This window comes from Rhinolophus sinicus, linkage group LG06, assembly GCF_036562045.2.
Source record: "Rhinolophus sinicus isolate RSC01 linkage group LG06, ASM3656204v1, whole genome shotgun sequence".
Lineage (NCBI taxonomy): Eukaryota > Metazoa > Chordata > Mammalia > Chiroptera > Rhinolophidae > Rhinolophus > Rhinolophus sinicus.
Window position 1 is genome coordinate 53,448,613 of NC_133756.1, and position 16,880 is coordinate 53,465,492.

General features: G+C 33.7%; 1 protein-coding gene across 1 annotated transcript in view; it reads right to left on the reverse strand.

Moving 5' to 3' along the window:
* The window catches only part of HFM1 (helicase for meiosis 1), a 106,737-nt gene that overhangs the window by 81,990 nt on the left and 7,867 nt on the right, over nt 1-16,880 (reverse strand). The window contains exons 3-6 of the mRNA XM_074335129.1: nt 16,698-16,810; nt 15,117-15,429; nt 11,349-11,662; nt 11,028-11,075 (exon numbers count right to left, since the gene is read on the reverse strand). Coding sequence (XP_074191230.1) covers nt 11,028-11,075; nt 11,349-11,662; nt 15,117-15,429; nt 16,698-16,810 — 788 coding nt within the window. The remainder of the gene's footprint in view (nt 1-11,027; nt 11,076-11,348; nt 11,663-15,116; nt 15,430-16,697; nt 16,811-16,880) is intronic.

The window sequence follows — 16,880 nt, forward strand, 5'->3', positions numbered from 1 at the left end:
TTATGTTGAGATATGTTCCCTCTATTCCCACTTTGCCAAGAGTTGCTAGTCATAAGTGGATGCTGGATTTTGTCAAATGACTTTTCTGCATCTGTTGATATGACCATATGATTTTTATCTTTCATTTTGTTTATGTGGTATATCACATTAATTGATTTGCAGATAATGAACCAAGTCTGCATCACAGGAATAAATCCCACTTGATCACAGTATATGATCTTTTTAATGTATTGCTGAATTCAGATTGCTAATATTTTGTTGAGGATTTTTACATCTATGTTCATCAGGGATACTGGCCTACAATTTTCTTTCTTTGGAATATCTTTGTCTGGTTTTGGAATCACAGCAATGGTGGACTTGTAGAATGAGCTTGGGAGCCTTCCCTCCTCTTGAATGTTTTGGAATATTTTGAGAAGAATAGGTATTAATTCTTCTTTTAATGTTTGGTAAAATTCACCTGTGAAGTCATCAATTCAGGATTTTTGTTTGTTGGGAGGTTTTTTTTTATTATTGATTCAATTTCATTAGTAGTAATCAGTCAATTCAGATCTTCTGTTTCTTCTTTTTTCAGTCTTGGGAGATTGTCTGTTTCTAGGAATTTATCCGTTTTTCCAGATTGTCCAATCTGTTGGAGTATAACTGCTTGTAGTATTTTCTTGTAATCCTTTGCATTTCTGTGGTGTCCATTGTCAATGCTCCTCTTTCATTTCTGATTTATTTGGGTCCTCTCTCTTTTTTTCTTGATGGGTCTAGTAAAGATTTATCAACTTTGTTTATCTTTTAAAAGAACCAGCTCTTGGTTTCATTGATATTTTGTATATATTTTTTTAGACTCTATTTCATTTATTTCTGCTTTGATATTTGTTATTTCCTTCCTTCTACTCACTTTGGGCTTTGTTTGCTATTCTTTTTCTAGTTCCTTTAAGTGTAAAGTTAGATTGTTTATTTGAGAATAGGTCTGTATTGTCATGAAATTGCCTCTTAGAACTGCTTTTTCTGTGTCCCACAGATTTTGGGTCATTGTGTTTTCATTTTCACTTGTCTCAAGGTATCTAAGAAGCAGTTTTTAAATTGGCACACGAACTCCGCCACAGTCACCCCTGCAGGTACACATCCAGGCTCAATACAAAGGGGACAGGAAAAATGCCCACCTCCAGTTTCTCCCAGGAAGGGATATAAGTGCATACTTTCTCAGCTGCTGTCTGAGGTTCTAGCTTCTAATCATCCAGCATCTAGGTGCTAACTGCAACTCTCCCCTTTGGGACACTGATGGATCTTGACACATCCTCAACTACTGGTAGCTACTAAGAACAAAGACAGTGGCTTGGACAATCACAAAGGTTTGAGAGGCAAATAGGATTTTGGGCCAGGTCGATTGATGAGGTTTATCTCCTACATGAAACCTGTCTCTCAAGACTGGGGAGGTGCATGTTTTATCTAATGTGCAGAAACAAACACAGGGAGTCAAGGAAAATTAAGAAATAAGGGGATATGTCCCAAACAAAACAAGATAACCAGAAACCAAACTTAATGAAACAGAGATAAGTGATTTACCCGACAGAAGGTTCAAAATAATGCATAAAGATGATCACCAAGGTCAGGAAAGCAATGCATGAACAAAATGAGAATTTCAACAAAATCATAAAAAATATAAAGTACCAAACAAATTATAGAGCTGAAAAATACAATAACTGAACTGAAAAACTCAATAGAGGGGTTCAACATAAGACTGCTCAAGTGGAAGAAAGGAACTTGAACCGCACTTCAGTGAACTTGAAGACAAGGCAGTGGAAGTAATACAATCAGAGGAACAAAATAGAGAACGAAAAAGAGTGAAGCTAGCTTAGGGGCCATGTAGAATACTATCAAACGGAGCAATATGTGCATTACCAGGGTCCCAGAAAGAAAAGAGAGAAAGGGGTAGAAAGCTATTTAAATAAATAATAGCTGGAAATGACCCTAACTTGGAGGAAAGAAACAGACATCCAAATCCAGAAAGCCCAGAAATTATCAAAGAAGATGAACCAACACCAAGAGGCCAACACCAAAACACACATTAATTAAATTGTCAAAAGTTAAAGACAAAGAGAGAATCTAAAAAGCATCAAGAGAACAGCAACTTGTTACATACAAAGGAATCCCTATAAGACTATAAGCAAATACTTCTCCAGAAATCTTGCAGGTTCTGGGATGATATAGTCTACGTGCTGAAAGACAAAACTGCCAACCAAGAAACTACCCAGCAAACTTGTCCTTGAGAATTGAAGGAGACAGTTTTCTAGACAAACAAAAACTAAAGTAGCTCATCACTAGTAGGCTGGCTTTACAAGAAATGCCAAAGTGAGTTCTTCAAGCTTAAATGAAGGGATGCTAATTAGTAACAGGAAAATGTATAAAGTACAAAACTCACTGGTAAAGATAAATATGTAGTTAAATTCAAACTCTAATATTGTAATGGTGATAGTTAATAATTTATAACTGTAATATAAAGGTTAAAAGGCAAAAGTAATATAACTACAATAATTTTATATGGATGGCAATATAAAAAGATACAAATAGTGACAAAAAACATAAATATAGGGGAAGTGAGTGTAAAATTGTAAAGCTTATGTATGCATGCAAAGTTAAATTATTAACTTAAAAGACACTATAGTTAGGACCAGCCCGGTGGCTCAGGCGGTTGGAGCTCCGTGCTCCTAACTCCGAAGGCTGCCGGTTCAATTTCCACATGGGCCAGTGGGCTCTCAACCACAAGGTTGCCGGTTCAACGCCTCGAGTCCCGCAAGGGATGGTGGGCTCCGCCCCCTGCAACTAAGATTGAACACGGTACCTTGAGCTGAGCTGCCTCCCAGATGGCTTGGTTGGAGCTGCGGGCTCTCAACCACAAAGTTGCCAGTTCAATTCCCTGAGTCCCACAAGGGATAGATGCCTGCAACTAGCAACGGCAACTGGACCTGGAGCTGAGCTGTGCCCTCCACAACTAAGACTGAAAGGACAACAACTTGACTGGAAAAGAGTCCTGGAAGTATACACACTGTTCCCCAATAAAGTCCTGTTCCCCTTCCTCAATAAAAAAATTTAAAAATAAATAAATAAATAAACAAATTTGGAAAAAAAAGAGACTATAGTTAAAACTATAAGATTTTTTTTAAATACTGTTTATTTTTATTGGGGAATATTGGGGTACAGTGTGTTTCTCCAGGACCCATCAGCTCTAAGTCGTTGGACTTCAATCTAGTTGTGGAGGGTGCAGCTCAGTCCAAGTTCAGTCACCATTTTCAATCTTAGTTGCAGGGGCGCAGCCCACCATCCCATGCGGGAATTGAACCAACAACCTTGTTGTTGAGAGCTCACGCTCTAACCAACTGAGCTATCTGGCCACCCCTCTGGAAGTTCAGCGGCAGCTCGGTGTCTTCAATCTAGTTGTGGAGGGCGCGGCTCACTGGCCTATGTGGGGATTGAACTGGCAACCCTGTTGTTCAGAGCTCTCGCTCTAACCAACTAAGCTATCTGGCCGCCCCAAAACTATAAGCTTTATGCAAGCCTCATGGTAACTACAAATAAAAATGCTATAGTTGATACACAAAAGGAAAAGGAAAGGGAAAGGAATCAAATTATACTACAGAAAATCATCAAATCACAAAGTAAGAAGGCAAAAGAAGAAAGGAGAAAAGAAACAAAAAGCTGGAAAACAATTAATAAAATGGCAATAGTAAGTCCATACCTATCAATAAATACTTTAAATGTAAATAGACCAACAGTCTAATCAAAAGATAAAGTGGCTGAATAGATTTAAAAAACAAACAAACAAGACCCAATTATATGCTGCCTACAAAAGACTCATTTCAGCTTTAAGGACACATGTAGACCGAAAGTGAAGGGATAGAAAAAGATATTCTATACAAATGGAAATCAAAAGAAAGCAAGCATAGCTATACTTAGACAAAATAGACTTAAAGCCAAAAACTCCAATGAGAGACGAAGAGGTCACTGTATAATGATAAAGGGGTTGATTCATCAAGAGAACATAACAATTGTAAATATTTATGTACCCAACATTGGAGCACCTAAGTATATAAAGCACATAGTAACATATCTAAAGGGAGAAATAGACAGCAATACAATAATGGTAGGCAATTTCAAGACCCCACTTTCAACAATGGATAGATCATCCAGAAAGAAAATCAATAAGGCAATACTGGATGAACTTAAACTACCCATTAGGCCCAATGGATCTAACAGACATATACGTTCTTCTCAAGTGCACATGGAACATTGTCCAGGATAGATCATATGTTAGGTCACAAAACAAGCCTTCATAAATTTAAAAATATTGAAATCATATCAAACATCTTTTCCAACCACAATAATATGAAACTCGAAATCAATTACAAGAAGAAAACTGGAAAACCCACAAATATGTGGAGATTAAACCACATGCTCCTGCACAACTGGGTCAAAAAAGAAATCAAAAGGGAACTCAAAAACCTATCTCGAGATAAATGAAAATGGAAGCACAACACATCAAAACTTATGGAATGTAACTAAAGCAGTTCTAAGAGGGATGTTTATAGCGATAAACACCTACATGAAGAACAAGAAAGAACACAAATAAACAACCTAACTTTATACCTCAAGGAACCAGAAAAGAACAAAATAAGCCCAAAGTTAGCAAATGAAAGGAAATAACAAAGATCAGAGCAGACATAAACAAAATAGAAACCAGAAAAACAATAGAGAAGACCAATGAAACTAAGAGCTTGTTTTTTAAAAGATAAACAAAATTGACAAACCTAGTATGTTAAATGTGCATACTACTCAAAGCAATCCACAGGTTTAACACACTCCTTATCCAAATTCCTATTGCATTTTTCACAGAAATAGAAAAACCAATTCTAAATTTCACATGGAACCACGAAAGACCCCAAAGCCAAAGCAATATTAAGAACAAAGCTGGAGGCATCACACTTCTTGATTTCAAATTACATTACAAAGCTGTAGTAATCAAGACAGTTGATATTGACATAAAAACAGACATATAAGTTAATGGAACAGAATAGAAAACTCAGAAATAAACCCATGCATATATAGTCAATTAATTTCAACAATGGAGCCAAGAATTGGGAAATGTTAGTCTCTTCAACAAATGATGATGGGAAAACTGGATAACCACATGCAACAGAATGAAACTAGACCACTATCTTATACCATATACCAAACCAACTCAAAATGGATTAAAGACTTCAATGTAAGACATGAAATCATAAAACTCCTAGAAGAAAACATAGGGACAAGCACCTTGACATTGGTCTTGGCAATGATTTTTTTAATTTGAAACCAAAGCAAACGGAACAAATTAAAAAAATAAACAAGTGGGACTACATCAGACTAAAAGGTTCTGAATAGCAAAGGAAACTCAACAAAATGAAAAGTCAACCAAAGGAATAGGAGAAAATATTTGCAAATCGCATATCCAGTAAGAGATTAATATCCAAAATGTACAAAGAACACATACAAGCCAATAGCAAAAAGACATATAACCCAATTTAAAAATGGGCAAAGGACCTGAACAGACATTTTCCCTAAGATATACAAACAGCCAACAGTACATTAAAAGGTGTTCAACATCACCAATCATCAAAAAAATATAAACCAAAATCACAATTAAATAGTACTTCATACCTGTTAGAATGGCTATTATCAAAAAGACAAGAGATAGCAAATGCTGGTGAGGATGTGGTTAAAAGGGAACCTTCACTGTTGGCTGGAATGTAAACCGGTACAGCCATTACAGAAAACAGTATTGAGTTTCCTCAAAATATTAAAAATGTAAGTACCATATGACCCAGCAATCCCACTTTTGTGTTATAGCCAAAGGAAGCAAAAATCAGTATCTCAAAGAAACATCTGTACTCCCATATTTATTGCATTACTATTCACAATAGCCAAGGTATGGAAACAACCTAAGTGTCTATCAAGAGATAAATGGATAAAGAAAATGTGATACACATATATGCATATATATATATGCATATATGTATATATGTATATATATATCCAATCAATATATATCACAATGGAATATTATTCAGTTTTTAAAAAAGGAAATTTATGACTTTTGCAACAACATAGATCAATCTGGAGAGCATTATGCAAAGTGAATTAAGCCAGACAAAGGAAGACAAATACTGCAGAGTATCACTTGGAAAGTAAAATCTTTTTTTTTTAAGTGTCAAACTCATAGAAACAGAAAATGAATAAATGATGGTTTCCAAGAGCTAAGGGTGTGGGAGAAATAGAGAGAGGCTGGTAAAATAAAAGGGTACCAGCTACACAATAAGTTCTGAAGATCTAATGTATAACATGGTGACTAGAGTTTTAATACTATATTTTATAACTGAAATTTGCTAAGAAAGTACAACATAAGTGTTCTCAGCAGAAAAAAAAGTAATTATGTGAGGCAATGAATGTTAACTAACTTGATGGTGGGAACCTTTGATAATATATACATGTATCAAATTATCGCATTTAATACTTTAAGTATATTATAATTTTGTCAATTATACCTCAATAAAGCTGGGACAGGGAGTGGTTAAGAGAAATTATTCCAGTTCCCAGTCACATTCCATATTCTGAAAAGAACGGGTAAAGTCCTTACGGGAAAACACAGTTACATAAGAGTTAAAATTTGACAATTAAATCTGATGGAAGAGATGCATATACATAGATGCAAGTATACCAGAACTAAGCATGTAATTTTTTTTTTCCAGAGTGGTGTTTCTTCTTATTCACGTTGACTAGACTATTTCATTTTTATCTCTTTTTTAAAACCCCAAATTTTACTTTTTAACTGTTAATTATGTTTTCATTAGCTGATATGTGTCTCTGATTACCTAATCCTGAATCCTTTGTTTACGATAATATGGGTGTTCTAAGTGGTGGATTTAATTGCACCTATCAGCATAGTGGCTTGACAGGACTTAAATCATCCTTCCTTTGTAGGAAAGCTCAAAAATACTAATAGATATGAAAAATAAACTAACTCTCCCCTTTCTAAGGTGGGAGTCTCTTGACAGTTTGGGATATATACGTACTTACATACTATTCTTAATACTGAGTCACATTTATCAACTACATTTATTAAAGAGTATATACAGAATACATTGCTAGATTTAGAAAGCTGTAGGAAGCTGTAAATAAAGAAGAAAATGAGTTCCTATAATTGAAGCTGTTATCTATTAGGAGATATAAGACAGATAACATATTGGAGAATATAAACACATAGTTATTTAAGCAATTAGATTTTTATGAAGATATACAAAAATCGCTGGATTGTGATGTGTTGCTGTTAAAAGTTAAATCAGAGTGTATTACTTCTCTGCTCAAATTGCCCCTTTCTCTCAAAGTATATGGCTAGAAGGCCCTAAATGATCTTGCATCCACCTTTGTTTCTGACCCCATGACTCCTGTCTCTGATTCATCTCCTCTACTTATATTGAAGTCTTTTCTGTTCTTCAATTCCACTCCTGGGTATCTATCCAAATAAATCCAAAACACTAATTTGAAAAAAAATATATGCACTCCTATGTTTATTGCAGCACTATTCACAATAGCCAAGATATGGAAACAACCGAAATGCCCACTGAGAGACAATTGGATAAAGAAATTGTGGTACATTTATGCAATGGAGTATTACTCAGTCATAAAAAAGAATGAAATCTTACCATCTGCAACGACATGGATGGACCTAGAGTACATTATGCTAAGTGAAATAAGTCAGACTGAGAAAGACAAATACCGTATGATCTCGCTTGTATGTGGAATCTAAAGATCAGAATAAATGAACAAACAAAACAGAAATAGACTCTGAGATACAGGGAAAAAACAAAACTGATGGTTGATAGACAGGAGGGGGATGGGGATGGGGGAGAATGTAAAGGGATTAGAAAGTACAAATTAGTAGTCACAATATAGTCACGGGGATATGAAATACAGTTTGGGGAATATAATCAATAATGTTGTAAAGATTATGTAAGTTGCCAGATTGGCACTGGACTTATTAGGGAGACCACTTCATAGACGGTGTAGATGCCTGACCACTATGCTATACACCTGAAGCTGAAGTTGAATAATATTGAATGTCAACTATAATTATACATATATATATATATATATATATAATATACATAATATGTATATATATGATGTGGAGTACAGCTTAGGGAATATACATAGTCAATGGTATTATAACAGCTATATATGATGTCAGAGGGGCAGTAGATGGGGGTGGTTATCACTTTGTGAGGGGTGTAAATGTCTAACTAATATATTGCTTTGTACACCTGAAACTAAAAAAACAACAAAAAAACAAAAAACAAAAAACCATATCAGCCATGTTCCAGCTGTAAGGCCTTCCCTCTGTCCAGACTATTCTTCCTTCTATATTTCTTCAGCTCTTTCACTTCTTTCAGTTGTTTACATCTCACTTTCTCAAAAAGACCTACCCTAATTACTCTATTTAATTCTAATCCTGGGCCCCCAATCCCAGCATTCCCAAGTTAATCACCTTTGCTCTACTTTTTTCTTTTTCCTTATTACTCATCCCTTCTAACATACTATATGACTTATTTATATACTGTTACAATTGTTCAGATCTAGCCTCTTTCCCAAGACTGTTAATTAACTCCTCAAGGACAATGATTCATTGTCTGTTTTCTTAACTGACATATCCTAAATACCTGGATAGTGGTTGGCACAAAGTAAGCACCTAATTAATATAGGTTGGCATTCATTAAATCAAACAGATAATTTACAGATCTTCATTTTACTTTCAGTTTTGCAGAGTGTCAGAATACTTGTACCAAAACAAAAATGTAATTTAGAGTTTGTCAATCCATCAGCTTTTGAAAGAATCTCATTTTTCCTCCAAAATATGTCTCTTCCTATAAAATATTTATTTCTAACAAGCCCACAAGTGGGCTATCATGCTGGTTTTTCTCTCATTAGATAGTTCTACATCAGTTTACATTCACAAAAAATGAATCTCTGATTCAGAGTAGATATAGAATCAGTTTTCTAGCTCATGAGAAAACTCAGGTACTAACATTGTTTATTATCACTATCAACACTTGATATCAGTTTTTTTCTCTCGTTCCACAAACTCTCAGCAGTGTCTCTGCAATTATATGTTATTACAGGTGGGAAAATGTCTTCAGAACTGAAAATAACAAGAGTACTGTGGCAGCATCAATATGACCAAACTTCTATTGTCCTGAGGATTCAAATACAGTAAAATGTTGGAAAAGAATCAGAAAATAAGTTATGTCCAAGCGGTCCTCAAACTCTCAAATTATCATGCATAGAATTCAGTCTTCCAGTTTAATTTAAATATACACTTGGAAACAATAAAGTGTAGCAGTTCAGGGAGTTTGACAGCAAATGAACTTTTTGGACAACACAATGGACATAAGAACAGGCAGTCATCTTAACTAACAAAGAGACCTAAACAATAGAATCACTTCCACTGTGCTAATACAGCATGAAAATCTTTAAAATTCTTCCAAAGTTACTGCCATATTATGGCAAGTTCCGGTAGGGGAGAAGAAGAATTATCCATCATACAGATAATGAAACTAACTTTAAGTGTTTACTGCTTACTTATTTCCTATGCTCCCACCCTATTTAGATCAACAGAGAGAAGGAAGCACAGTTAAGATTGAGACAGCGTGCTGAACAGAAGCACTAAAGGCTGGCTATGTCTGAAGTTATTATTTCCTCATATATAACACTCTTATATTACCCCTCCACCATTCTAATTTAGTTCAGTTATCTGCACTGGATGCAACTTTTCACAAGTGGTTGGGCAAATATTTTCAAACCATACTTCAGAATTATTTCAATCCTTGAGTACCCAGGATTGGAATCACTAACCCCTAGATTTCTCTGGCTCAACTGCCTAACATCTGGAATTGACTTTTTATTTTGCTAAGTAGACTATAACTTGAACGGATTCTAAGTGCCTTCTCCAGCTTTTGAGTCACTAATTCTCTAATCCTGAAATATAGTTTTGATGATGTAACTTGACCTGCTCAAAAATACTTTATGGTTTCTCCTCATTGCTTAATAAATTTATTAAAAATAAAAACAAAAACTCTTGACCTCGGTATTCATGGCATTAAATGATCTGATCCTAAGATACCTATCAAATATTATTTCCTACTGCTCCCTTAATCATAACTTTCATTTCAATCAAATTGGAATGGTTGTTCTTTCCAAACATATTCCACGATTTTTTTACCCTCACCTTTGCTCAAGGACACTCTTTTGCAAAAACAATGTTGATACTTTAACTGTCTTTCAATGTATAGGAAGATAAATAAGGCATAGTCTTTGCCTTCATGGAGTCCATAGGGCATAGGGAAATAGTCACAAAAACAGCTAATGAATTATAATAAAATAGAATAAATACACTGTTATAGACATAACACAGGGTATCAAAGAAGCAAAGAGAACGTTACCCCCAGAACACACATATGTATGCAAAATATTTACATTAAAAGTGTGAAGACACTTAAATCAGATTATAGGTATAAACTACAAATTAAGCTCCTTAAAAAAACACTGGATTTGTAAAAATGTCCCCAAGCCACAGTATATCCCATTCTTATTCATTTGATCTATTCATGTTTATCCCAATATATTGTCCTTACCCAAAGTATAAGAAATTATCTGTATAATTTTATAAGTAAATGTGCTCCGAATTCAGCCAATAATACAAATGCATTTCTGACTTATCTTGTCAAATTGTTCACCAACTGTTCACAAACAGTTCACAAACTGGAACCAGACTGCAGACCACACTTAGAATAGCACTGTCACACACATTGGGTCTCTTATATGACCCAAAAGATTTACTTTTCCCTTGTTTTCTTTGTCAACCAAAGTAAGCAGAGACACAATGAAACAAAGTGTTTAAAAATTATGATTTCAAATATAAAATTGCTATACTAAAATATTTTAAAGGATACGGATTTCTGTGACAGCCTTCAAGGAATCTAAACCATTTTCTGTTACTCCTAAAATAAAAAATAAAAAAATCCTACAAACTTATATGGATATTTTTTAACCTTTTCCATAAAAACCACTTCAATAAAATTGCATAACTTTATTGACAGTACAGTTAAAAATATATCAGTTTAAAAATTAATGCAATATAATAAAGAAGTGTACAAACTGCACTTAGAGAGATAACCTACTCAAATTTAGTATATTTTTATATTCTTCCCTATGCTAAAAAATACAGACTAATTTGTACTTTTATAAGACCAAATGAAAAAGCAAGGAATTACCTTGAACTTCATAAGGCTGGGATGCAACTGAAAAAGATGGTGCTTTCAATATGCCTTCTCTGGGGGTGTAGCTCAGGGGTAGAGCATTTGACTGCAATATGCCTTCTCTGATTTCAGAAGCAGAAAAAGGATCACTTTCTGGAAACATGCTAATATCTAAATATTGGGGTTTCTGCTTACTATTGCTATATTTCCATGATTTCCCTTCATTCATTTCTGTTTGAACAATTTTCACTGAGCCAATATGAGTATCCAAGTTTGCACTGTCATCAGAATAAGCACTCCCATATGTATTGTCAGATATTTTAAATAATCTGCAAAAAAAGAAAAGAAAAAAACATATTTATACTCATAACAACAGTTGCTTAGAATGTGAAAAACTAGCACAAAATTGGTCCCTTTAAAAATACCTATAGATTATGGTTTATTCAAACGCAAAAGCTAATCATTCTCCTAAATTTACCACTGTATTATTCTTTTCACTCTCCTAAAACTCAGATAAATCCGTTTGTGGCAGCCAGTCTCTGTGATAGCCCCAATGATTCTTGTCTCCTGGTATTTACACCTTTCTGTAGTCTCCTATTTCAAATCAGGACTAGCCTGTGTAACCAGCAGAGCACTGTGGAAGCACAAGTGTGTGACTTCCAAGGCTAGGCCATAAAAGACACTGCCGCTTCCACATGGTCTCTTGGCTCACTCCCTCGGAGGCGGCTGGCCGCTAGTGTATTGTAACACTCAGGCAACCCCATGGAGAGACCCACGTGGACAAGTACTGAGGCCTCTTATCAGTAACCAATGCCAACTTCCCAAACACTATTCAGTAGTCATTTTAGAATAAGAAATCCTTCTTTACTAAGTTCTGGAAAACACAGAAATGTCATCTTTACGATTGTAATTTATTATATTAGACTGATCAAAAGACAATCCATTGAAGTAATTTGTTCACAATAGCCCTAAGAGATGAAGTGACCAATAAGGTTCCTAATACAACACTGGAATCTTATAAAATAACTAACGGTGATGACAGCAAGTATCAGTTTTACAGAATTCTGTAAGGAATTGAGCCATATAAGTATTATAAAAATACAGAATACTTTCTAAATTATTTTTCCTATTAATCTTAATGACATGTTTCATATAAGAACCAATCTTTCAAAAAACTAGAGAGAGAATATATTTTAGAACTGTACAGCTGCATCCTGCAATGCTAGCAGTTCTATCTTTGAAGATAGAAAATTCAAAGGTAGATGGTAGTCTTACATAATATAGTATTGATAGAATCCCATTATGAAATAGTATCAAAGGCAAAGAAACACTTTTGCCATAGGATGACTCCTCGCTGTATGTTGTGATATAGGTTAAAAGCAGAAACTTTTTTTCCCCAATTTATTGGGGTGACAATTGTTAGTAAAATTACATAGATTTCAGGTGTATAATTCTGTATTACACCATCTATAAATCCCATTGTGTGTTCACCACTCAGAGTCAGTTCTCCTTCCATCACCATATATTTGATCCCAAAAGCAGAGACTTTGGAATCAGACAAACCTGGGTATAAATTCAAAGCTCCTCTACTTTCTTGCTGTGTAACTTTAAAGTTAATTAGAGTTTGAAATAACTTTTCCAAACTGCAAAAATTTTATCCTCATGTGCGTTACCTAAATTCTCTGGACCTTGATTCTTCCTAGGTCCTCTGGAACTCCCACTCCACAAATTTCCCTATGTCTTCAACACCTTCACTGATTGTTATATTTACTTCCTGGTCTTAATTAAAATATTGCTTTACTCTGGAAAGCTCTTGCTCCTTAAAAATCTCTTAAGTGGAAACTGCTAACTCTCCCACATGCAACGTACTTAAGGGTTTAGAGTCTGTGTCTTCTTCACCCCAAATATACATCATTATTGTTTCCATTCTCTCACAAAAGTATCGTGCTATCTAGCTATACTACCTTGTAATCCTACTCATGGCATATATCATATATATCGGCCTCTAGTCATTTTGGAATCTTTTCCTCAATTCCAAATTCTGCCATCATCTGGGTCACTTTGACACTCATGTAGACAACCCATTCAAAATTCCACCTTCTCAGTTTCTTAGGTATTCCTCTCCAGTGGCTTTCTCCCTCACACAATCTCAGCCACGTACACTCTCACCTTAGAACCTGTCATTATCCAGAACCACTCCTTTCAAATCAATCATTTCAAGATATCATTCTCTGACTATAACCTCCTATTCTTTTAGTTTGTTTGCTCAAGATACCAATGAGGTCAAAGTAATTAACTATAATTAACCTTATTTTCTCCCAAACCATCTTCCCATTCTCTTTCTCATTCACCTTTAATAAACTTAGAATCCATGATCTATCTTTTCAACTACTCTCTTATCAATATTCTAAACTCTGCTTCCCTTTATCCTTTTATCATACTTATCTTGCAAAACCTCAGTCCTAGATGAATCTATCTACCTTTTTTTAATTGCAGTCAAACAGTGGAAACACTACTGGAAAAATCACAATAATTAGATGAATAATAATAAAATTCAGAGTCACCATCAGCAAAACTGCAGATACAACAATCAACTGTTATTTCTATCCACTTGCAACAATCAATCTGAAAAATAATTTTTAAAATTCCATTTATAATAGCATCAGAAATAATAAAATACTTAGGAATAAATTTATCCAAATAGGTATTAAGACTTGTCCACTGAAAACCACACAATATCACTGAAAGAAATTAAAGAAAACCTAAATAAATGGAAAGATATCCCATGTTGATAGACTGAAAAACCTAATGTTAAGATAGCAATACTCCTCAAGCTGATTTTCAGATTCAACACAATCCCTATCAAAATCCCAGCTGGCTTCTTTGCAGAAATTGACCAACTTAACCTAAAATTCATATGAAAATGCAAAGAACCAAGAATAGCCAAAAACAATCTTGAAAAAGGGAACAAAGTTGGAGGACTCATACTTCTTTATCCCTGTGACTATTTTGTAACTGCCAATTTGTACTTCTTAATCCCTTCACCTTTTACAGCCCCGCAAACCTCCCATCTGGCAACTATCAGTTTGTTTTCTGTATCTATGAGTCTGTTTCTGTTTTGTTTATTTTGCTGTTTAGAGTCCACATACAAGTGAAATCATATGTTACTTGTCCTTCTCTGTCTGACTTATTTCACTTAGCATAATATAGTGGTCTATTAAGCTAGAAATTAAAAACATTTGCAAAAACATTAAAAAATGCCACTCCTCACTAGTTTTTTTAGAAAATAATTGGTTTTTAATATAAATATTGTTTATATTGACAAGTAGCACATTTATTATTTTTAAAATCAATTAGTAAACAAATATTTTTCAATTTTTTAGTTTTAATGACTAATATGCTTAAATATCAATATTTAAATATTAAAAATAACCCATATAAACAAAAGCTCTTTGGGAATCTTCAATAATTTTTAAGTGGAAAGGGGTCCTGACAACAAAAAGTCTGAGAACCTCTGCTCTAACCATATACTTCATCAAAAATAATTGTCATACTACTATTTATAGTTATTTATTATCAGTCTGTCTCCTATTAAACTGCAAACTCTCTGAAGGCAAGATCCTATGACTAGAATCCCAAAGTTAACAGAGTGTCTGGTACATAGTAGACTCTAATTGTTGTTGACTTTTTCTCATTCAGATTCTACCATATTTTATAGTTTTGGACATATACATAAATATTCAACTTTATCACTGAACGTCATTTATTCATTTAATTGATTACCTTTTTCGGAAGGCTGATGTGTTCTCTCTTTTATCTTCTGCAAAATTAACTAATTTTGCATCATCTGGAATATTTTTTTCAGGTGCTATCTCAGTGCCAATGTTATTTTTTAATTTCTGAGGAGAACCATATGTCAGCTTGCCAGAAACATGTGATGAGTCATTGTTACCTGCCCCTCCTAAATTTAGATCATCTTCTTCATGCTTATTAGAGGAGAAGGCAAATTGGGATATTTGTGTTGATGAACTATAATTTGTGTTTTCATTAGTTATCTTTAAATTCGATGTTAACATTTTTTGCCTCTTTTCCAGACCTACAAAAATGGAATATATTAATTACTACATGTTATCCATGAAAACAAATTTTTGAAATGATGATGGAAAAATTTAATAAAAAATTTCAAAAAAGCTTACTAGGTAAATATGAAAGCCAAAAGATAAGTATTAGTACAATAACAAACAACCTGTAATACCACACATGGTTTTGAAATATAGGTGACTGTTACTCTTATGGTATCACTGAGGGCCCTCAGAAATTAAGAATTATTGAAATTAAATCTGAATTTATAGAAATCCTACATTATAAAATGTTTAATACCTGATCCACAGAAATAAACATGACTGTAATATTTAAGTATTTTATCTACTACGATGATATAGCTATATAAGTAATTATGAAGATTTAAAAATTTATATATAACAATTTACACACAGAAATACTATGACCAGTCATGTTACTGAATTATTCAGTATTAAAATATATGATACAATGCTTTTAACTCTGTAATATACTGCCTTTAAAATCAAGATAAAGGAATGGTTTCATCAGGGTGACAGAATTTTAAAGGGTTTTTGGTTTACAGAGACTATAAGCATCTTTGGGAAGTTTGGAAGGAGTTTGGAGGCCTTATTAGGGATTAAATTAGCTTTACCATCTATGTATATATACTATGATATATACATATACTGTATGGTCTACATATTATTTGGTACATATAAGAGTATATATAGTACATATTTGCACTTACAAAATATATATAAATTATGAAGCTTAATAATGAAATGTACATGCATGAACTTACCACCCAATTTAAAAATCAAAATTTTACCACCAATATTACATTAGATCACATATATTAGAGTGTGCTTGTTTTTTTTAGCTTTATATTAATAAAATGATGATATCAAACTATATATAATCTACATCTTGTTTTTTTCACTCAGTATATTCCAGGAATCTGGTTTCTGAAACCAGAGGATCTTACCTTTAGTAAAGGGCAAGACAAAAACTAAAAAGCAGTGATAGTTTTATGGTAAGAAGAAACAAATTCACAGAACAATAGAAAAGGTATATGTAATAGTATGTTGTGTGCATATAACATGTATGTATATATATGTATAGAGAAGGAAAATGTTTTAGATTTTTAAGATTTGGTGAGCACTATTTTGAGCAAGAGAAGTCTCTAATTTTCATTTTATTCCATTAAAATAAAAGAATTAATATTTTAATGTTACTAGATTTTTTTTTACATTGACATGAGCTACATAGGTTTGATTTCACAACAAATATGTGATAATTTACCTAACAGTTTATGATTTTCTATTTCTTCTTCTAATGCCTGAGTATCTGGAATTTCTGAAAACATTGGAGCAGGTGGGAGAAACCAATCCAATGATTTTTCATTGGCTGGATAGCTATATAAAATAGAAAAATGAATGAATATATGTTAATAAAGATATAACATCAGAAACTATGTACTTATTA